Source organism: Osmerus eperlanus, chromosome 10 (assembly GCF_963692335.1).
Source record: "Osmerus eperlanus chromosome 10, fOsmEpe2.1, whole genome shotgun sequence".
Taxonomy (NCBI): Eukaryota; Metazoa; Chordata; class Actinopteri; order Osmeriformes; family Osmeridae; genus Osmerus; species Osmerus eperlanus.
Window position 1 is genome coordinate 3156670 of NC_085027.1, and position 22048 is coordinate 3178717.

The 22048-nt window shown below is 44.5% G+C and overlaps 3 protein-coding genes across 3 annotated transcripts; 2 read left to right on the top strand and 1 right to left on the bottom strand.

Annotated features, from left to right (window-relative positions):
- The first annotated feature begins 49 nt into the window (after positions 1–49).
- Positions 50–10613, top strand: usp8 (ubiquitin specific peptidase 8). The gene is made up of 20 exons (XM_062470935.1): positions 50–114; positions 719–890; positions 1053–1197; positions 1424–1509; positions 1604–1736; positions 1968–2010; positions 2119–2290; positions 2409–2571; positions 2663–2804; positions 3135–3442; positions 3590–4027; positions 4555–4647; positions 5135–5209; positions 5301–5590; positions 5699–5917; positions 6038–6248; positions 7507–7743; positions 7867–8009; positions 8293–8425; positions 8742–10613. Exons 2-20 carry the CDS (start codon positions 787–789, stop codon positions 8898–8900), a joined length of 3294 nt encoding a protein of 1097 aa, XP_062326919.1. The 5' UTR covers positions 50–114; positions 719–786; the 3' UTR covers positions 8901–10613.
- A 200-nt stretch (positions 10614–10813) lies between these two features.
- LOC134028283 (putative ubiquitin carboxyl-terminal hydrolase 50) lies at positions 10814–14509 on the bottom strand. The gene is made up of 7 exons (XM_062471755.1): positions 14449–14509; positions 13522–13734; positions 13177–13372; positions 12301–12498; positions 11779–11921; positions 11291–11423; positions 10814–11207 (listed from the first exon to the last, which is right to left on the bottom strand). The coding sequence occupies exons 1-7, from the start codon at positions 14466–14468 to the stop codon at positions 11019–11021; spliced, it is 1092 nt and encodes a 363-aa protein (XP_062327739.1). The 5' UTR covers positions 14469–14509; the 3' UTR covers positions 10814–11018.
- Positions 14510–15064: 555 nt separating this feature from the next.
- Positions 15065–21571, top strand: pex16 (peroxisomal biogenesis factor 16). The gene is made up of 11 exons (XM_062471940.1): positions 15065–15308; positions 16133–16168; positions 16813–16889; positions 17016–17137; positions 17342–17442; positions 17700–17780; positions 18130–18282; positions 19151–19223; positions 19586–19705; positions 21142–21206; positions 21364–21571. The coding sequence occupies exons 1-11, from the start codon at positions 15179–15181 to the stop codon at positions 21420–21422; spliced, it is 1017 nt and encodes a 338-aa protein (XP_062327924.1). The 5' UTR covers positions 15065–15178; the 3' UTR covers positions 21423–21571.
- The last annotated feature ends 477 nt before the right edge of the window (positions 21572–22048 follow it).

Sequence of the window (22048 nt, forward strand, 5' to 3'; positions counted from 1 at the left end):
AATCCATTGCACACTGTGTCTGCGTTGTAAAGCTCCGAACGAATACGCCCCCTGGACTTCTTCCGGGAATCGAGAATCAGCTGTCAAAAAAACAAAACAACTGTTTTGTGCGTGGTAGGTCTAATTTCTAACATTAAAGCAAGCACTATTGTCATTGGTTTTTGGTATATTCACAGTTCAGCACAAATTGTTATACTTTGAGTCAGCAATCTAGATAAAGTAGTTCGTATATGATTGTTGGTGGTGCCAAACAGACCGTTGTGCTGGAGTTGTGGTCGGCTATTTTACGTTACGTAGCTAGGCTACCTAGCTAGCTAGCAAGCGTTAGCATAGCTAGCAGTGCTAGTGCTAGCAAGCTAAATTGCGTTACACTAGTGCCACCGAGTTAGCTAGATAGCTAGTGATGTGTTAACAACGCTACGGTCCTACACTTACTAGATCGCTTCTGGTGGCTGATAGATCCTGGTTGTATAACTAGTTTAGCTACAGTTTGCTTGATGTTGGACGTGCTGCTGCTAGCTAGCTAGGTTATCTGTATCGTATGCCAATCGATATTGTTAAATTATGACGTTTTAAATAGCTAACTATAATAATCTCTGGCGAGTTAACAAAAAAGATATTGGACTATTTTTAGGTTGTTCAAGCTCCGGATGGGTTGCTGTACAGTTTCCAGCTAATGTAACTAGCAAAGTTTTAATGGATCGTTCTGCTTTCCCAGATACCCACACTGGGCATGTGTACATTACGTAGTGCTACCCGTGAGCGTTAATTTAAATACCCGACAAGATGCCTGCGGTGTCCACGGGGGTTAAGGAGTTGTACCTGTCAACATCTCTAGGAGAGCTCAACAAGAAGGCTCAACTCAAACCCGACAAATTCAGCACCAGAAGGTTTGTTTTTCTTGTAAGCCATATAATTGTTTGTCATACCTGAAAGTTACCCATACAACAGCTTAACAAATACTGGCTTTATTTTAATGGAAATAGTGACAGAAATCTAGACAGTGTCGTGGATATGACAATGATATGTGTTGTGTGTTTGCTGTTCTGCAGCTATGTCCAGAGCGCTGGCAAGATCTACCAGACAGCAGAAGAGTGTCGCCTTGATGGAGATGAGGAGAAAGCATACGTGCTTTACATGAAGTATCTGACAGTTCATGATATCATCAAGAAAAGACCAGATTTCAAGCAACATCAGGTAAGACTGTTCATACAGTTGGTGAACATTATGTAATGTTAACTTCAGAAACCAAACTAAATTAAATTATCCAGTTTATTCAACCAGACTAAATACAGTTTGAATAGAAATTCAGGCCATAGTATTGTGATTAGATTAATGTAGTTGTGGAGGTTAGTGTTAAAGTAAAAAAAAAAAAGAAATCTGTTCCGTTCCTTGACCTTTCCCCCTCTCATTATGTCCACAGGAGTTTTTCCTGTCTATGCTCGGACCCACCAGCTTTAAGAAAGCCATAGAAGAAGCTGAGAAGCTGTCTGGAAGCCTTAAACTCCGGTGAGTGGCTCAAATCCAAACCATTATCCTCTGTAGAGACTTAACAATCCATTAGTGTTTATGGTCTGTCTCTTATCAATGTACCTATGAACAGGTACGAGGAAGTAGAGGTTCGCAAAAAGCTGGAGGAGGATGAAAGGCAAGAAGAAAAGAAAAGGAGAGAGGAGAGGACAAAGAAAGATGGAGGGCAGGCCTCTCCAAAAGACATGAAGAAGGACAACAAGAAGGTAGACATCAAAGATAACATTCCTATTGAACTCCCCCATTAATGTTGTTGCTGCAATTGTTAATTATGTATGATGTAGATATATGAGGTCAATTCAAAATACAAACCAAGTGATGCGTTTTTCTCCTGTGGACTGTGTTAATTATTAAGACATGGGCTGACTTATTCTTTCTGGCCTGGAAGTGCTCTCAAAGTGTAGTTAAAATGATGTCTTGTGTACTTTGTATCTTAGGTGAAAGGAGAACAGAACAAGTTGAAAAATGTTCCATCAAAAGGTACGGAGAAAATTGAAACTTGATCAAATGCTTGTTAGTTCCAGTGGAGTGGTTCTCTCTCTCTCTCCCGTGCGAACCCTTTTGACCGTGTGTCTCCCTCTCACACAGCTGCCGTGCCTGCAGGAGGGATCACGCCTGATAAGCTGTTCCACATGATGAAGGATCAGACCATGTCTCTTATTGTCATGGACGCCCGCAGCTGCAAGGACTTTGAGGAGTCTCGCATTCAGGTCCCCACCCAGACCTGTATCAACGTGCCGGAGGAAGCCATCTGCCCGGGGTAGGGGAAGGAAGGGATGAGGAGGGATGATGTCCCACCCTTGGTACAGCTTCATGGATGGATGATCGCCTGGGTTCTGCCATGTTGTAGGAAATCAACTTCTGTGTCTGTCCCCCAGAATCACTGTGAACCAGATTGAATCAAAGCTTCCAGAAGCTTCCAGAGAGCTGTGGAGACACAGAGGCTTTGTGGACTACATTGTCCTACTGGACTGGTTCAACTCTGTCAGCGATCTCAAGCTTGGCACCACACTGCAAAGCCTCAAAGATGCCCTCTACAAGGTAACGTGTGTGTGAGAAAGACTGTGGAGGGGAGATTATCCCTAGTGTTGTGTTTTCTCTGAGGTGCAGTGTGTGTGTGTGTTCTCCACAGTGGGACAGCACCACCATTCTGCGTAGTGAGCCCATGGTCCTGGAGGGAGGCTATGAGAACTGGCTGCTTTTCTACCCTATGTACACAACCAATTCCAAGGTCAAAGCCCCCAGACAAGTCACGGTCAACAACCTCCCCCAACGTGAGTAGCATCATCACAACTAAACTGCTTGCTTTTCTTGGAAAGGAGAAACGATTGATGTCACTTAAGATGTAGGTGCTAGTAATGAGCGTTAGTTAATAGGTAATAATGTTAATGATATTAGTAAGGGTCAGGGTTATCGTCAGATAAGCGTTAGTTCATGGTTAATAAGGCCCTTCTAAGATGCGTATCTATACTATGATAATAAGACTTCCTAACTTTTACCTTATCTATTAACTAATTCTAATTGCAAGCACCTGGAACTAAAGTGTTACAAAACAATTGAGCAGCACTGTACATCATGTTGTATTATGTGTGTGTTGACACCAGTGAACTTCAGCTATCCATCTCTGGAAGAGCCCAAGCCTCCGACCCCCCCTCCCCCAGAGCCAGAGCCCCAGGTTCAGCCTCAGCCCCAGCCTCAGCCCCAGGTCCCCCTCCAGGTAAATGGAGCCCCTTCAGTAGAGCAGTTCCACCCTGAACCCACATCCACGAGGACAGAGAGCCTGCCGGACACCACAGATTATCCCGTCACAGTGTCCTCACACTCTGGGGTAGACCTCACCAAGAAGGGCCCAAACCAAGGGTCAGGCAGCACCGCAGGCCTGCCTGCTGCCGCTGTCAAACCCATTCCACAGGTAACGCGCTCTGTTCACCTGGCTGTCTGTTCATCCAGCTGTCACAGTTCATCTAGTTCATCCTGAGAGATGTTAGAACTAGGAACACACTTGAGAGTCCTTCAGTCGCTTTTCCCACTGATGTCCCATTGGTGTCCTTGTTCGCAGATTGATCGCACTAAGAAGCCCTCCGTGCGGGTGTCTGACATCTCTAAACCCGGCCAGGACGGTGTGCCGTCTCAAAACGGCCCCTCAGTCCCTGACCGCTCGGTCAAACCACACTTCGACTCCGGCGTCGCTCCGTCCGACGACCAGGACCGCTGTCCGGAGGAGGAGAGGAGGGACGGGGATCACCAGGAGAAACTGAGCGAGGAGGAAGAAAGGCAGGAGAGAGCGGAGGGCGAGCGACAGAGAAAGGAAGACGAGGAGAGAAAGTACCAGGAGAGGAAGAAACTGGAGAGGCAGAAAGCAGAGGAGGAGGAGGAGGAGGAGTCGAAGGAGGGAAGGGACGGGGAGAAGAGAGGGAAGGAGCCAAACTCAGACACACCCACCAAGAGCGCATCTCTGGACTCGCCCGCTCGTAACCGTGTCATCACTGAGATTAAGGTCAGTGTCTGTGCTTCCGGCCTTTCAACACCACTCTCTACTCAAGTTTGACACTTGGTTCTAAACACTAGTTTATTCCTGGTGGAACTACACGGACTGGATAGGATTAGTAGAAGTTTCTAAAAATGTTAATGACATTTATTAACATCTGCTCAAACTTTCAGAAGGGGGTGAGGGATTGGTTTTAGCCATGCAGATTCTCCTCATATTATTCCTGTCATTATTACGCATGTGACTGAAACACAGAGTAATAGGTGTCTCCCAACAGCTAAACATCTACCTGTGATTGGAGGAGGTCGTCACATGACCCCTACATGGTCAGGTCCGTTCATGCCAACATGGTTGATGAGGCCTGTGAGGATAGCAGTGTACTTAATCCCAGCTCCTCAATTGACCATCTGAAATGCTGAGAATCCCATCCCATATCCAGACCATCTATAAATGCCCAGTCCATCAATTCATTTGATCTCCATTAGCAAACACTTAAAAGCCAAATGATGTCAGTTCTCTTCTGTCCTCAACCCCAGGGACCCCAGAAGCCTAGTAGTGAACTAAAGAGCGGGACCCAAAAATCAAGGATTTTTAAAGATAGAACTGCTGATGACTATGACAAACCCAAGGTATATCAACACTCTACCAATGGTGTTGATCACGGCATGTTTTTTAAAAGTGCTTCAGTCTATTTGGCAATTCCCATCTAAGCTAAGGCATATAGATTGCATGTTGAAAAATGTGTCCCACAATAGACTCTTGGGATGCTTGTCTCCCTCCCCTCTGATGACATCAATAGAGCTTAACCATACTCCGCAAGTTTCGTCCTCAAAATCTCATGAAGGAGCTGAAGACGCCTGCATTGCAATGTTATTGTTTGCCCTCCCAGCCCACGAGCAGTGTCTAGAAGTTGTGTGTATTGCTGAGGAGAAGGACGTGACCTGAAGTCTGTGTGTGTGTGTATTGTTTTGTGTGTGTGTATTGTTGAAGGGAAGGACATGCACTGAAGTGTGTGTGTGTGTGTACTGTTGGAAGAGAAGGATGTTTCCCGAAGAATGTGTGTGTGTGTTGTGGAACAGAAGGACGTGTGCTAAACTGTGTGTGCGTGTCCCACAGCGGGAGCCCCTGACCAGAGCCAGGAGTGAGGAGATGGGTCGGAGTGTCCCAGGCCTGCCTGACGGCTGGATGAAGGTACAGCACCATCTCACCGTCACAGTAAAGACTCACGACTCTCTGAATCTCCCAATTCCACATCTCCTAATCCTGCTCTCCTCTCTGCCAGTTCCTGGACATCGTGACCGGTACGTACCGGTACTACCACTCTCCCACCAACAGGGTCCACCTGTACCCCCCTGAGGTGAGCATCCCCCAGACCCCGCCCTCCACCCCGCCCATGGCCAAACAGAAGCAGGCGCACCCTGCCGAACCGGACCCCAGCCAGGAATGTGAGCACGAGCAGTCCAAACTGAAGCGCTCCTACTCCTCTCCTGACATCAGCCAGGACCTGAGAGAGGAAATCCAGAAAAAGGCCGTCGCCACTGTAGCCACACCCGCCATCAACAGAGACACCAAGTAAGTGGTAGGATGGATGTGATGCCCGCGTCTGTAAACGGAGCGTAGATGTAGATGTGATAGAACCGCTGTCGCCTGCGTGTGACGCCCTCCGTGTGACCTTCCCAGGCCTGCCACTAACGTCTACGCCAAGGTGGAGATCACCCGGCCGTCGGCCGCCAAGATACGCAACTTGAACCCCGTGTTCGGCGGCATGGGCGCCTTGCTGACGGGCCTGCGTAACCTAGGTAACACGTGCTACATGAACTCCATCCTGCAGTGTCTGTGCAACACCCCTGCCATGGCTGAGTACTTCAACAACAACTACTACCAGCAGGACATCAACAGGTCAGGACTCCTGTTGGGACCCACTCCTTAACTAGAGTTACGCTGATAAATAGCGTTGTTATGTCTGTGGTTGTTGTTTAACCCAGTCCCCCCTGTGTGTGTGTGTGTGTGTGTGTGTAGGGCCAACATTCTGGGCCATAAGGGGGAGGTGGCGGAGGAGTTTGGGGTCATCATGAAGGCCCTGTGGTCAGGCCAGTACAAGTGCATCAGCCCACGGGACTTTAAGATCACCATTGGGAAGATCAACGATCAGTTCTCTGGTTACGAGCAGCAGGACTCCCAGGAGCTGCTGTTGTTTCTCATGGACGGCCTGCACGAGGACCTCAACAAGGTAGGGACGCCTTGCGGCCCTTCCGGGGGTTTGTTAACATGTTTATATCTTGTTACCTTGTGCCGCATGTACATGTATTTGTCAACGAACGTAGGAAAACTATGCTGTTGTAGGACGTGCCTAAAATGAAGTCTGGAGTTGTGAATGAAAAAATACCTTGTGGGTTGCTCATCCCAGATGTAGAGGAGCCAGACCCTACTGTAGATGGCAGACAGACCGAGCTGTAGATGGCAGACAGACCGAGCTGTAGAAGGCAGACAGACCGTACTGTAGATTGGAGCTAGACTGACACATCTTCAATATAGACTTAAACTGGAACTGATCTATGTCTGGGAAAAGCACCCCTAAGATATACATATTTTGGCTTCAATTTACAACATTTATTTTTGATTTCTTCTTTTTTTTTATTGGGTTTCATTTTGATGGCAAAATTAGAGAGTAAGTAAATCTTTGTGCTCGTCTTCCTGAAGCACCATGTGTGATCGAGTGAGGGTGATCTCGTGAGAGCGTGTGGTGTATATGCACATGTCCACTTTGATTCTCCTGTCGGATCCCTTTTGCATGTGGACCCAGAACACACCTCATCGCCTGTACTGACCCTTCCTGTACCGGCCTCATGCTCTACATGGGTTCATGTGATGGTTTAGGGACGAAAAAAGACACAATTTCAGATGTAGTTGAGTTTTTTCTGAGATGAACTTGAACATTATTATGAAGCTACCTGGGTTAGAAGCGGACCTTTGTCTGTGTGCATTTTCCACATGTACTTTTCATCTCATAACATACCGTGTGGTCTGACTTGCCCGCTGTGTCCAGCCTTGCCTCGTCCACCCTGTCTCATGGTCAAGACTAATTAATGAGATATTAATTAGTGAAGCGCTGACACGTCACTTGACTCCACCCCTACCCCCGCCCCACCACACACAGGCTGTTACTCTACATACACTGTAAACATGTTCTTTATTTACCCTCCCGGTAAAAGTTAAAGAAAACATTCCATAGTGTACTTGGGGTGTGATGACAGATCTGTAGAAACACTCAGTGTTTTAGCATTTTACGGTGCCTTCTTACAGCTGTGGAAGCACAACTCTGCATTTTGTGTTACTCTTGGCCATTACCTTCCTCATAAATGTTTCAAAACATCAAACTGAATCAGGAAAGCACTCAAGAAAAGCAAGTCTTGAATGCTCTAACTTAGCCACTGTAGCAACGTTAGCATGCTAAGCTAACGTCGAAATGTTCTCCTTGCGCGTGTCAGGCGGACAACCGGAAGCGATACAAGGAGGAGGATAACGACCACCTGGATGACCAGCGCGCGGCAGACCTGGCATGGAGCAAGCACAAGCTGCTCAACGAGTCCATCATCGTGGCGCTGTTCCAGGGACAGTTCAAGTCCACCGTGCAGTGTCTCACCTGCCACCGCAAGTCACGCACCTTCGAGACCTTCATGTACCTGTCGCTGCCCCTTGCCTCCACCAACAAATGCTCCCTACAGGTGAGTCATAGGGGCATGTAAACACACACTTACACAGGCGCTGTCGTGTAATGACTGTTGACGGTTGTTTTGAACACGGAACAGTTTGTTTAGTGTGCGAGTAAGCCTTTTGTTGCGCCCCAGGACTGCCTGAAGCTGTTCTCCAAGGAGGAGAGGCTGACCGACAACAACAAGGTGTTCTGCAGACATTGCAAAGCCCACCGAGACTCTACCAAGAAGCTGGAGATCTGGAAGGTTCCTCCCATTCTGCTGGTGCACTTAAAACGGTTTGTAAACACACCCGACCAGTCCAGACCCCAATGGGGGAAAAAACTCTGTTATCACACTGATAACGAAGTACGACAAGTATCTTTGAGATATGATTCATACGTTACCAGAATGTACTGAGATTTGCACAACTAGGCATTAACCGTCCGGCATCTTGGTAAACATGCACCGCTGAATAGGGAAGTAAAAGATGCTTAGAAAGATGACACGTCCCTCAATGCTTGTCGGCTCCACCTTCTGTTTTGTCACTGATGTTGACCCTGGGCTGTTGTGGTATGGTAGCTTCTCCTACGAGGGACGGTGGAAACAGAAGCTGCAGACCAGCGTGGACTTCCCTCAGGAGAGTCTGGACCTGGCCCAATACGTCATTGGACCCAAGCAGAACCTCAAGAGATACAACCTGTTTGGAGTGTCTGTGAGTTCCCCTAAACCTTCTTCTTCTCTTGATTGTTGATTTACATTTAGTCATTTAGCAGACGCTCTTATCCAGAGCGACTTACAGTAAGTACAGGGACATTCCCCCGAGGCAAGTAGGGTGAAGTGCCTTGCTCAAGGACACAACGTCATTTTGCACGGCCGGGAATCAAACTGGCAACCTTCAGATTACTAGCCCGATTCCCTAACCGCTCAGCCACCTGACTCCCAGATTGAGTCCAGCTGAACCTGGGACTCCCTGGAGAGGTGACCCTAGCTAAGAGAGTTAACCTGCTGTTTCCCTCTCTTGCTGACAGAACCACTATGGGGGTCTTGACGGAGGTCACTACACCGCCTACTGTAAGAACGCCCAGAAACAACGCTGGTACAAGTTTGATGACCATGAGGTGTCTGACATCTCCACCTCTTCTGTGAAGTCCTCCGCTGCCTACATCTTGTTCTTCTCTACTCTGTGAAGCACCAGGGGACATGGGGACCCCAGAAGACTCGACTTACTAAGCCAGCGCTGCTCTGAGCTACAGGCTGCTTACTGCTTACAGCTCTGACATAGGACACGTGAGAAGACTTGCAGAGCTGGACGAAAGTGTGTGTGTGTGTGTGCAAGAGTGTGTGTGCGTTGTGTTTGTGAGAGAGTGTGGTTGCGTGAGCTTGCGCGAAAAGAGTGTGTGGGAGTTAGACATGTGCTGGGGTGTGTATTCCAGCATGCCTCTAAGAGAGAGAGGGAGAAGGAGAGAGGGACAGGGAGGGACGGAGAGAGGGACTGACAAACAGGCAGTTGGGGAGAGACAGAGATGTAGACACAGTCTGAAACTAGATGATTCCATAACTGTTAAAACGTGTCTATTTAAATTACTGACAGTAGAGAAAAGTACCTTTAACACACACATACACACTGCTGCCAGACTAATACTACAGAATAGGATGCATATCAAGACTAGAACCCAAACTTCACCACCATAAAAGTTGTCGTAGAGCTGAAATCCACGTTTAAATACTGTCTCACGGTTCTGTCTCAAACTACGTCAATTTTGACGGCATCCTTGTTTAACAGACCTCGCTCTTGTGTGTGAATAGACCATATTGAATCGTTGGCAGAGATTGATGTCAGATGTACTTAGCGACTGCTGACCTTGCACATTAAACATGTACAAACTGCAGATGGGGAGGATTCCTGTTTATTTATAAAGTGACCAAATTATTTCCTTTTTTCCTTTTCTTTTTTTGGTCATGTCATGACCAACCGTTGGATTTGAGAAGTGTTATTCGTAGTTAACCTTGCAAAAATGTCATCTGATAAAATAAAAGACAGACACTGACCTCTAGTGTTTGCACAGGCTACTTTATGGCATTCTGTTAATGTGATGTGGACTTACAGATGGGCTCTCCTTATTGGGCTGGTCAGATAGTTCTAACGTAACATTCTTTGGAAATCTAAGTGATGTGCTTCCTTGATATGCAACATTTTAAAGTGGTTTCTTCACTAATGTTCTATGAAGATTTCTTTGACAGCTTGATGTTGACCTTGGAACTTAACACCTACCAGACTTATACTCAGTCACTCCGATTCTGAACAGAACTATAATTGAAACTGTTCTTTGTTAACCATCTTAAACTCCAAATCTATTTGTAAGTTGCAGATGAGTTTCAGACACAGTGTCAAACACAATACTTAATTAACACATTAATTGAGTATACACCATAAGATAAAGGTAATTTTGGCAATTCGGATACTGAGAGTCTTATACTCTGGAAATACGGTTTTGTAACTGGGATGTGACATGGCCACATTTTTAATCTTGGGGGGGGGGGGGGGGGGGGGGGGAACTATTAGAGTGAATCTGTTAGGGGTACAAGGCAGTGAGCTCGTTCATTAACATGATTGTGTGCCGTTGTCATGGTTGACCTTATGAGCCAAATGGTTTAACCTTCCTTAACCGGAGGAAGCAGAAGTTATACTCATGACACTATGAGCCTCTTATGTCTCTGAATAATATTTCCTGGTCTAGCATGGCATTGGCATTTTGGCATACAGTATATACGGCGTTTATTTTCTTTTATGTTGATTTAATTTCTATTTTAATGCTCTCTTTCATATATAGCACCTGTATTAACCTCAAACTCATAAACATAAATATTATGTACTATTTATTAAAAGGCTCAAAACAAAAGGATACTAGTGTTGTCATCATTTCCATACAAATAGTGTATCAATATAAACTCCATGACATATTTGGGTAGTTATATTTTCCATTGAGATTTATTCTGAAATGACAAAACCACCAGAACACTAATTCATCACATATGGTTCTCTGACAGAAAGGTTTGACATAGAGCCAGTGCCATGGATAATTAACACTCGATTGGGGGGTTTAATCAGATTGGTTAGAAAGGTCCAACTATAACCATAACTCCAAGTATGACAGTAACAAATGAATATACTACCTACAACCCTAAGCACCCATGGTTTAGTCTTGCTGTCAGACACTGGGATGTCCCCACTAGGAGGGAATAGGGATTGCCGGTGGATCCCAGCAGGTAAATCAGAGCCCAGAGATGTCGATGTTCGGGTAAGGTTACAGTCCGGGGACGTCAGGCCTGGTGAAGGGCCTGCGGCTGTACAGCAGGATGTAGGCGTTGGGGGACTGGACCAGGAAGTCCTGTATCTCTGTGACAGTTGTGTCATCAAACCGGTGCCAGGCATGGGATAAGGTGCTGTGGCACAGAGCTGTGTAGTGACCCATGTCCAGATCCCCTGTGTGGTTCTGAGGAGCAAATATACAATACGGACACACTTCACCCAAAATGTAAACTTGTCTGTGACTGTTAGTGTGTGAGTAGTACTCACCACCACAGCATACAGAGAATAGCTGGTGTAGAGAGCTGACGGGGAGATCAAGAATGGAGACAGGTCCAGATTGTCCATTGAGAAGAGGACGTTAGTCCTTAGCTTTTTCTTCTCTGTCCCATGGCAACCAAAACTGTAAGTAACATTATGATTATGATGAGAGACAGACATTCAAGGGAACTTAATGCAACCAAGGTTTTAAGACGCTAGACTATTCTGTGGCTGTTGTGTCCGGGTACAATGTTGTTGTTTATCACGCTTGTTTAGCAAATGTTGTTGTTTACATTTAGTCATTTAGCAGACGCTCTTATCCAGAGCAACTTACATTAAGTACAGGGACATTCCCCCGAGGCAAGTAGGGTGAAGTGCCTTGCCCAAGGACACAACGTAATTTTGCACGGCCGGGAATCGAACTGGCAACCTTCAGGTTACTAGCCCATTTCCCTAACCGCTCAGCCACCTGACTCCCTGTTTAGCTATACACCCACCGCTTGAGGTGAAGCATGAGGATCTCTGGAGGTTTGGAGAGAGTGGTGAGTACTGCTGTATCTCTCTTGATCCCACACTCTGTACACAGCTTCTGGTCTCCACCTGTCAGAGTGCTCTGCTGGAAGAACAGAGACAAGCAGTCCTGCAGAATGGACACAAGACACAAGGAGATTTAGGGGCAGGGTTATGTAAACATAGTCAGGGTTATTAAAGGATAGTTCTGGTCAGGGGAAGTACAAAATGATAGTTATGGTCAAGGTTACAAAAGGATAGTTTGCTTTCTCTGATAAACTCCAAAAAAGAAATTCTGACAAACGAGCAGTTGGTATTATCACTGCCTGTACTCTGCCAGAGGCGGGTTAGGGTTAGTCAATAATGAGATTACAGCTGTATGTGACATAGTACAGTACAGTTAGCATAGCTGTTTGTGAACAATTCCTATGCAAGTACTATGCTCTGCGCCCTATCGCACACAGTGATAAAAGAGTAAATTTTTTATCTGAAGACAGCTTAACCCACACCTGAAGAGAGCACTTGTACACGTCTGCAGGGATGGGCAGGGACAGTATGGTGAAGACTTGGTTGCTCTGCCCTTGCTGGTCACAGCGCATGCACAGTGTCACATAACTCAGCTGTCCCTCAAACAGACGTGTGACGATGGTGGACTCCCCTCCTGGGGACTTCCTGCCACCACGGCTGGAGAAACGTGTCGCTCCCTTCTGCAGGGCAGAGACACAAAAACTTACACCGCCACACACGTGATGAGTCTCCGGCGGCCTGAGTGAGACAGTGTCTACCTACACATGATAGCTTCATACTCCAAGCTGCCAGGAAGCTAAATTCTCTCCCCTCACTCCCCTCAGCTATATCCTCCAGTCTGACAGGAAGCTGAAATCCCCCTCCCCCCTAAAATCACTCAGGACTCTGCAACAAATCTCTTGCACTTTTAACACTTTTAGCACCTTTAGCACTTATACACTTTACAGGAAACTTATGCTGCTGTATGTGAATATGTATGTTTTAGGAAATGTCTTACATTTACATTTAATCATGTAGCAGACGCTCTTATCCAGAGCGACTTACAGTAAGTACAGGGACATTCCCCTGAGGCAAGTTGGGTGAAGTGCCTTGCCCAAGGACACAACGTCAGTTGGCATGACCGGGAATCAAACTGGCAACCTTCGGATTACAAGCCCGCTTCCCTAACCGCTCTGCCACCTGACTCCCTGTCTTGTCTTATTGTGTCTGTTGTGCCTGTGCTTTTTATATGTTTCACTGTGGGAGAGTGGGAAACGTCATATCGATTCCTTTTAATGTCTTGACGTGAAGAAATTGACAATAAAGCTACTTGATACTTGGTGATGAGTCGCCGGTGGCCTGAAAGAGGCAGTGTCTACCTTTTTGAGGTCGTCGTGGAGGGCGTTTAGCAGGAACAGCAGCAGCTCCTGAGCATCCTGCTGGGAGTGATTGTTGAACTGAGGGTGGAGAGAACTCACCATGGACCTCACATCCCCTGGGACGTAGCTGGTGCTCTGGCCCAGCCACACCTCCTCCAGCAGGGTCACAAATACCCTCACAACCACGCTCTCGTGCCTGGATGAAAGGAAAGAGAGAGAGGTGCAGAGACCACCGTGTTTTAGCTAATATTCTTCAGTTAGGGGTGATAAAATGGTACTTTGTGGTTGCTATGTCACAGAAAGATAGAGACACGACACAAACCGACACACACGGATCCGTCTTACTTGGCCAGCTCGGTTTGTGTGTGGCGGCTGAGAAGGTATTCCACCAGGGGCACAGTGGAGCAGAGACACTGTAGAACAGCATTCATGTAGCAGGAATTTCCTGAATTGATCAGTCCACACACTCCAGGTTTCCTGCTCCCTGGCACCCCCCACAGAGAGCTGGCCCCCTCCTCCTCCATGCACATCTCCAGATCACGACTGCTCTGGCCCAAACTGCAGAGCCAATCAAGACACAAGACAGTTTTGAGAGAGTAAGAGAGGAGGTTTAGCTGAAGAAAGGGGCAAGACATCTTCCCTGTGTCTGGTCTCTCTTTGTAAGGTGCAAATGGAGGTACACCTCCCAGGTCAGAGGAACAACTTTGTCAGTCTCCCTTCCATGCCAGTGAGGCCCGACAGAAGCCTGGGGCTCCATTAACTCAACGCCCAGGAGAGGAGCTCATAAACCAGGTCGCCACGGCAGGTGAGCACGGCTGAGGAAGACATCAGAAACTGGCCAAGGACCAATATGTGTCCGAGAAGAGGAAAGAGATCTGTGCTACACACCCACTGTTTGTTTCTATTCAACCTCAGAGCAGTTCTCAAGTTAAAATACACTCTGACACACCTGAGCACCTGCCGTGAAGATAAATCATCCATGTGTTTCTTCTCAGTGTGTGAATGCAGCTAAAACAACTGTGTCGTCGCAACCTGTCAACACTGACACCTTTGGTGATCACAAAGAGACTATCTAGGGTTTTACATTGTGTTTTTTTTGTGTGTGTTTTTATTTAATACTTTGTGAATCATGGTCGTGTAAATCAAATGTATATTCAAACTGCCAGCAGAAAGTGCTGGCAAAAAAAATCTTAAATGGTAATGAGAATACATGATGTCAGCATTTTGAAAGGAATTCAATGTGCTGCTTCAGTCGAGTGAAACTCAACGTACCTCCCATCATCATCATCCATCTTGCTGCATGTGCTGGTATGAGTCTCCGCTTTGATGACACCAGGTGGTCTTTATGATATCATACTGTAGTATTTGAAGGTCAGAACCTTCTGTTAGAACTAATAGGAGGTTCTGTTGCAGGCACAATGACATCATGCACTGACATCACAGCATCTAAAAAATGATCTCACAGTATCTTGTCTTTAAAAAAAATCTCAGTTAACTGTAACTCTAATTATAAAACAACAATTTATATTCTTACTCTAATTCTAATATGACCAAACCCTACCCTACTAGCCCTGACCCAACCATAACATGATGCCTGACCAAATATAAAAAGTTGTAAAATTATTAATTGGGAATATATTTTAATGCGGAAAATTTGGAAAAACACTCGGAATCAACATTGTAAGAAGATACATGTTTTTTGAATAAAATTGTATTGCATTTAACCTAGGTCCCTAACGCGACAGATTGTCACATTGATGTCGAACTTCTACTATGAAATCAACTTTACTTCGGTTATGATTTATAGGCTATTACATGTGAAGTCTGATGGAAGTTATATTTTTATGAGACCACCTTACCTGCGGAGGGCAGCAAATGCTGTTAAGCGTCTAGTTTTCCTAAAAGGAAAAAGAAGAGGAAGAAGCCTAGCTTGTAGTCTGTCGGAAGAAAAAGAAAACAAACAGCTTGCGTCTTTTATTATTTTACAGATGTCTTTGAGAAAATGCCTTTCACAACATGCACTGAAAAACTGACTCAATGTTACGAGCGGTACCGGGAATATGTCACAAAAAATCCAGCAGCAACTGCACAGCTAGAGAGTGCGGTCCGAACCTTGTCCTATCTGATTGCAGGTGAGTTCCGCTGTCTAGATAGACCCAACTATAAGGACTTGAAAAGTTATAATGAGAGTGCATTAGGGTGTAAAATAACTCGAATGATCACGCCGTTCTTTTCGTTCTGCTTGGTCTATGTAGCTAGCTAGAGCTAGTTCGATTACAGAGCCTGTGACAGTAGCGGCAGTATGTTTTCTAGCTACAGGTAGTATTTATACTGTTATAGCTAGGTATAGCCTATGTCCATGTTCTCTTTGTAACTCAAAACGGGTAGTCAGCCTTCGCCCCAACTAAATGCTGTCTTTATCTATGAAGTGATAATTAGACAAACACACCGGTTTTAGTTGCCCGGCCTTCTGCAATTTGTTTTCATTTTATACGTATAACTGCTCAACATATATGTACGTGGTAATGATGTTTACGATTCATGCATTTGTAAAGGCTGTGAATATTGCTCCAACGACTTCCTTAATAAACAACATGTGCGTCACTGTAGCGACATTCAATGTCGTCAGTCAGTACAGAGGGCTAACCTTTAGTTCTGATAGAGCTGCAGCTCCTCATATTGTCAGGCAGGGTATTCCACTGACTTGTCGCTTTTACAGAAAAAACTGACTGACCAAATACAGAAAAACTGACTGACCAAATACAGAAAAAAATGACTGACCAAATACAGTTATCGGCCTTATTAATCATCCAGTTTAGCACACCCTGTGAACGTGCAGTCATTGTATTATTTAAAATCAAATAGAAAAGAATACAGAGCCAAACATTCTCTGTAAAAGTGTTATAAAGTTATAGCAACAATTAAATTAATGATATGTGCTTTTGTGACTTCTCAGGGAGGTTTACAGACTGCCATGAAATCTCTGAACTAGGTAAGTGAGCAGTCATTTGATATCGTAATCCAGTAAACCAGATCGTAAATATGATAACAGACATCAAACAGACGGTCAATACAACAGTTAACATTTTACATTTACATTTTAGTCATTTAGCAGATGCTCTTATCCAGAGCGACTTACAGTAAGTACAGGGACATTCCCCCGAGGCAAGTAGGGTGAAGTGCCTTGCCCAAGGACACAACGTCATGTGGCATGGCCAGGAATCGAACCAGCGACCTTCTGGTTACTAGCCTGATTCTCTAACCGCTCAGCCACCTGACTCCCATACAATAACATACAACACAAAATGGTTAAGAGGTTATAAAATGAGAACAGGTCTACTAGGCTATCAACAAGGGGAGTCAGGTGAAGAAGTTAGGGAATCGGGCTAGTAATCTGAAGGTTGCCAGTTCGATTCCCGGCCGTGTCAATTGACGTTGTGTCCTTGGGCAAGGCACTTCACCCTACTTGCCTCGGGGGGAATGTCCCTGTACTTACTGTAAGTCGCTCTGGATAAGAGCGTCTGCTAAATGACTAAATGTAAATGTAACAAAGTATTCAGCAGCAGTTTAGCTGGGTTACAATGGAATATGTTTGTATCTTTTCACAGTATTGGTATTATTTTGGATCTGTTTTAGTATACACGGCTTCCAATCTGTTGGTGTTGCTGAACGATGGCATACTGCGCAAAGCACTTTGTCGCACGATACCTAGGGTGAGTGCATCCTCACTTTAGTCCTGGGTGCTTCCCCTCTTCAATCCTTCTCCTTTACCCCTAACAGTCCACACCACGCCATATACTTACAATAGGATGTTGTGTTTTTTTAATGAATAATTTCAGCAAAAGATCCTTACCTGGCTATCTGCACTGGAGTATGTGGAGGTCTTTGTGGAAATGGGGGCCACTAAGCTGTGGGGTGAAGGTGGCCGCTGGCTGGTCATTGGGATCATCCACATCCTGAAGTATGACTTCTGTTATAATAATAATGATGGTAACTGCAGTGATTTAGAATGGTTGAATAATGTGCATCCTTTTTTGTGTTATAGGTAATTGCATCAAAAACAATTTACCAATCTTTTATTTTATTTGTTTTCATAACATTTGTCATCCATAGTTGTTATATTTTTCACATTAGCTTTTAACACCACCACTTCCTTATTTTCCAGAGCAATCTTGCGCATCCAGCTGCTCTTTTGGTACAAATCAGGCATTCAGACTTCACCTCCTATAATACCCCTGGACAGAGAAGCAGGTCTCAGAAACCAAGGTCAGAGTTACTAAAAGTAACAAATTAAAATACTATTCCAAAATGATTGAAAAAAACCATTATTGTGATCAGTAATACATAAAAATGGTACAGTGAATAATGTTGGAACTACATTAAAGTAGATATTATGAATATTCTTTTATATGCTTTGTTTGTCCATATGTATAACCTCTTCAAAGAGTGTTACCCAAGAGTCAAACTCAAAGACGAGGATGAATAGAATATTAAAAATATTTCCTTCTGCATGTCCTTTACAGACACAGAACATGATGACCACCCTGAAGACCCTTCCTTTGTAGGCCAGCGGTCAGGGCGTGTGATCAGGCCACTTGGCAGCAGTAAGACAGGCACTCATACTGAAAGGGCAGCTGATATTTAGGTTTTTGTTGTTATCATTTAATGTATAACTAGTTTGATGGGGTGATATGATGAGTAAAAGGGCCCTTCAAAATGCTCATTTGTTGATGATTCTTGAGAAGGAAACTAAAACAAAAAGTGGTCCATATTAATCAACATCAAACAGAATACAACATAAAATCATCATTTACTACATGTAGGTGATTTTGGGATGTTCACTTAATATTAACGATGTGGATTTAAGACTTACTTCTGCACACTACAGTATATAGAACCTATATCAAGCACCTTGTGGGAAAACATGACAGATTGTTTTCACATCTCTCTCAGCGCCCCCTCTGCACACCAGGCTGTGGGAGGCACCTGGCAGGGAGAGGAGGCAGGACTGTGAACACCCTCCTTCTGATCCCCCTGCTCCCACACTGCTGGGTTTCCAGGAGACCTTGGCAGAGTCTCTCTTTATTGGACGCCCACTCGTGCACTGTATCCTTCCTACGCAGTCTGTCACTGTATTTGGGGAGTCAGGTGGCTGAGCGGTTAGGGAATCGGGCTAGTAATCAGAAGGTTGCCGGTTCGATTCCTGGCCGTGAAAAATGCCGTTGTGTCCTTGGGCAAGGCACTTCACCCTACTTGCCTCGGGGGAATGTCCCTGTACTTACTGTAAGTCGCTCTGGATAAAAGCGTCTGCTAAATGACTAAAATGTAAATGTAAAATGTATCCACGTCTCAAGCCTTAGAAACGCAAAATAGTTTCTCTTACAGACCCGTTCTGTAGATTGTAGAGTATGCATTCTATCAAAAGTTTTAAGCATTGGTAGCTTGTCTTTGTGAGTTCAAGGTTTTAATTGAGAACTTGATTTAAAACAGGCCGAGGTGGTCAAGAATACAGATACACCTGACAACCACTAGGTGGCGTTCGGAGTGCTTGAGTAGAACGGGTCTGACCAACTTTTCATTAATAAAACACTGTCACTAAACATCAGACAGGGAAACGCTGTGAAACAGTTTGGCTCCATTTGAAAACCTCTGTTGTGCAGAGTTGGTTGGATTAGACAAACTGAGAATTGTCTGACCTTTTATATCTTAATGGTTTCCAGTTTTTTTTAAATTATCTTTGTCTCTGATGATGTGCATTGACTGGGGTTTTATTTGAAAATTATGATAAAAGCGTGAATACTGTAGTTGAAATGAATAGGGAGCAAAGAAAGTGTCCGTCTGATAGTTATATTTATTTTACATACGTATATACTTAGATATGGATTAAGTATAGGAGAAACAGATGTGTCATGTTATAGTTGTTTGATATTTTTTCTTCCGTTATAAGTGTTTGTTCCGTAATGCAAAAATGCAGTGCTTTCACTTGGATTATGTGGAAAACGCTCCTGGAAACCATGGGTTATCTCTGGAGTCCTTGAAATAACCAGGTAGGTGCTTTCGAAAAGTATTTGTTTGTTTGGATTTGTTTTCATACTTGCTTTTGAATACAAATATTATTACATTTAAGAACAACATATGTTATTTACATGAGTATTCAAACTCTTTGGAAGAATTCAATCACAAGCAAATTATCTTGTAATGATGTAAAAATGTTGGTATATATTTATGGTCAGTATGGACTAGTTACCACATAATGATGTTTAAACAAAATAACTTGTTATATTAGTAATTATAACTCATAAAGGTAATACAATGTATGTCTCACACCCAGCACTAGCTAGCTTTGAAATAAGATGAAAAAGAACACATAAAAAATAAAAACATGAGCCTTTTTGTCTTCTTTTCCTAGTTTCGCATTGCTTTATGACACAAAATCTCTGACGCGACCAGAAAGAGCAGAGTTGAGAAGAAGAGCCTTCCTACTTCTCTACTACCTGCTGCGTTCACCTTTCTACGACAGATACTCAGAGTAAGTTCTATTAGCCTGGCTGCTATCCAAACACAGTCTACACCCCCTCGTCCCAGTAAAGCTTCAATACAGTAGGTTAGATGAGCCCTAAGGGCACACGTCAGCTTTCTCTGTGTGGGGGAGGTGTGTTTGTGTGTGTGTGTGTGTGGGAGGTGTGTTTGTGTGTGTGTGTATGTGTGTGTGGGAGGTGTGTGTGTGTGTGTGTGTGGGAGGTGTGTGTGTGTGTGGGAGGTGTGTTTGTGTGTGTGTGTGTGTGTGTGGGGGAGGTGTGTGTGTGTGTGTGGGAGGTGTGTTTGTGTGTGTGTGTGTGTGTGGGAGGTGTGTGTGTTTGTGTGTGTGTGGGAGGTGTGTTTGTGTGTGTGTGTGTGTGTGTGTGTGTGGGAGGTGTGTGTGTGGGGGGTGTGTTTGTGTGTGTGTGTGTGTGTGTGTGTGTGTTGTGTGTGTGTGTGTGTGTGTGTGTGTGTGTGTGTGTGTGTGTGTGTGTGTGTGTGTGTGTGTGTGTGTGTGTGTGTGTGTGTGTGTGTGTGTGTGTGTGTGTGTGTGTGTGTGGGAGGTGTGTGTGTGTGGGGGGGGAATTCCCTCGACCCAGATGGACAACCCCAGGTCCTAATCCTGTTTTTCTCAAGGGGCTTCTGGAAGCATGAGAGATGTGTCAGCAGGGTTAGGGTCAGTGAGACTGTCTAGGCAGTGTGTGAGATGCTTCTTGAGAGTAGATCAACTTATTAATTGACCGCTCCTGAAAATAAAACGGCTCCTGCTTGTCAGCGATGCCAAAGTGGGGCAAGGTTCGACATGCCAGTGCCAGACCAGACGCGGTCAACTTCACGGTGCCCTTCCTTGGCGGACACAGGTGGCAGCGAAACATGACTACCACCTGTCTTCCTATCCGGAACCAAAGCTTGCGAGCGTAGGAGGGCCGCTTGTGGAGATATGGCAGGCCTGATTTGAACGAGGGCCAATTGGAATGAACGGCAGCCAATTCACATTGGGGGAATCCTTAGCCAAAAGCAGTCCATTTGTAATATGAATGAGGTCCGTATATTGCAACGGTACAGGACCGTTACCATTTACCAAATTGGACTTCACGTCCATGTGAAGAACAAGAATGATACAGTGGCCCCCTCAATTCACAAGCAATATTTTACTCTTTATCTCTTTATCTCGCTCTCAAGCAAAGATAACTGAGAAAAATATTTTACTAAAGGCTTCAGATAACCAACCCCATTCAGTTGTTGAGATTGTGATCCTTTGTCACCTTTGAAGTATTCAAATTCATGCCACAGCGGTCCTTTGTAAAGTGTCAGTAGTAAAGTTAACACTCAGACCACAAGAGGACTTAGAATTGGTGTTGGTGAGAAAAAAAACTAACGAACATCAGTTATAGTGTGGAAACATTTCTGAATTCCTTCTTTAACCAACCTGCTTGTTTCACACAGGACAAAGATTATTTTCCTACTTAGATTCCTGGCTGAATATGTACCTGGAGTTGGACTTATTGCACGTAAGTGCTTATTATATAATGACTGTGCACATCTCACCTTGTGAGCTCACACAAAGTAATGATTAATTTCTGCCAAAACCCTAAAGTCTGGGATATCGAATAAAAACGCCAGTCTATGTCCCTGTTGTCTTTTAATTCTCTCAAACTGGTTCCTCAGGCCCTCTAATGGATTACCTTCCTGTCTGGCAGAAGATCTATTTCTACAACTGGGGATAGGAGCTTTGGCCGAAAGAGAATGTTGTTTATTCGTTGAGAGAGGAAGATTTTTCAACTGTAGAGACTCACAAGCACAAGTCTACAGACATTGTGTTAAATTGGTGTATGGTTATGCCATGTTAATCTACAAAGAGGTCTGTGCATGTTGATGTACGTATTATACCCGTAGGCATGTATTGATTGCACATTGGCCTAAATCTGTTTTTCATATGCTATTTTACTATTTTCTCAATACAAAATCATTGTAACATTAAAAGTGAACAATAAATATGGAGGTGGATTACTTCTTTGAATATGCATATTGTAGTACAGCAGTCATCTGATCACAGATAACACCTTTTGTTGTCATCATTATGAGTAATTGCTGACATGACCATTTTCCCAGAAAAATCACACATATATAGATATAACATTCAGGTACTTAAATGCTCTTTCCATTTTTACCTTTTCAATTTGTTTGGCTGTTAAATGTAAGTATGTTCCTACATGGGGTCTTTTGATACCAAACACAAAAGAATGAAGACCCTGATACTGTCTGAAATGCCATGTTTGGTCAAAATGCAGACTCGATGTATTCATGATCAATGCCCAGATGTTTATTCACCCATTCTCATGTTAATTGTGAA

Bases quoted from the DNA above. Each gene is read 5' to 3' on its own strand.
- pex16 (XM_062471940.1), top strand. From the start codon at position 15,179: ATGCCTTTCACAACATGCACTGAAAAACTGACTCAATGTTACGAGCGG. The intron at 15,309-16,132 runs GTGAGTTCCGCT...GTGACTTCTCAG, and splicing joins CTTGTCCTATCTGATTGCAG to GGAGGTTTACAGACTGCCAT. The intron at 16,169-16,812 runs GTAAGTGAGCAG...GATCTGTTTTAG, and splicing joins CCATGAAATCTCTGAACTAG to TATACACGGCTTCCAATCTG.
- LOC134028283 (XM_062471755.1), bottom strand. From the start codon at position 14,468: ATGGATGATGATGATGGGAG. The intron at 13,373-13,521 runs GTAAGACGGATC...CCTTTCATCCAG, and splicing joins ACACAAACCGAGCTGGCCAA to GCACGAGAGCGTGGTTGTGA. The intron at 11,922-12,300 runs GTGTGGGTTAAG...TCCATTCTGCAG, and splicing joins TGTACAAGTGCTCTCTTCAG to GACTGCTTGTCTCTGTTCTT.
- usp8 (XM_062470935.1), top strand. From the start codon at position 787: ATGCCTGCGGTGTCCACGGGGGTTAAGGAGTTGTACCTGTCAACATCT. The intron at 2,805-3,134 runs GTGAGTAGCATC...TGTTGACACCAG, and splicing joins GGTCAACAACCTCCCCCAAC to TGAACTTCAGCTATCCATCT. The intron at 8,010-8,292 runs GTTTGTAAACAC...GTGGTATGGTAG, and splicing joins CTGCTGGTGCACTTAAAACG to CTTCTCCTACGAGGGACGGT.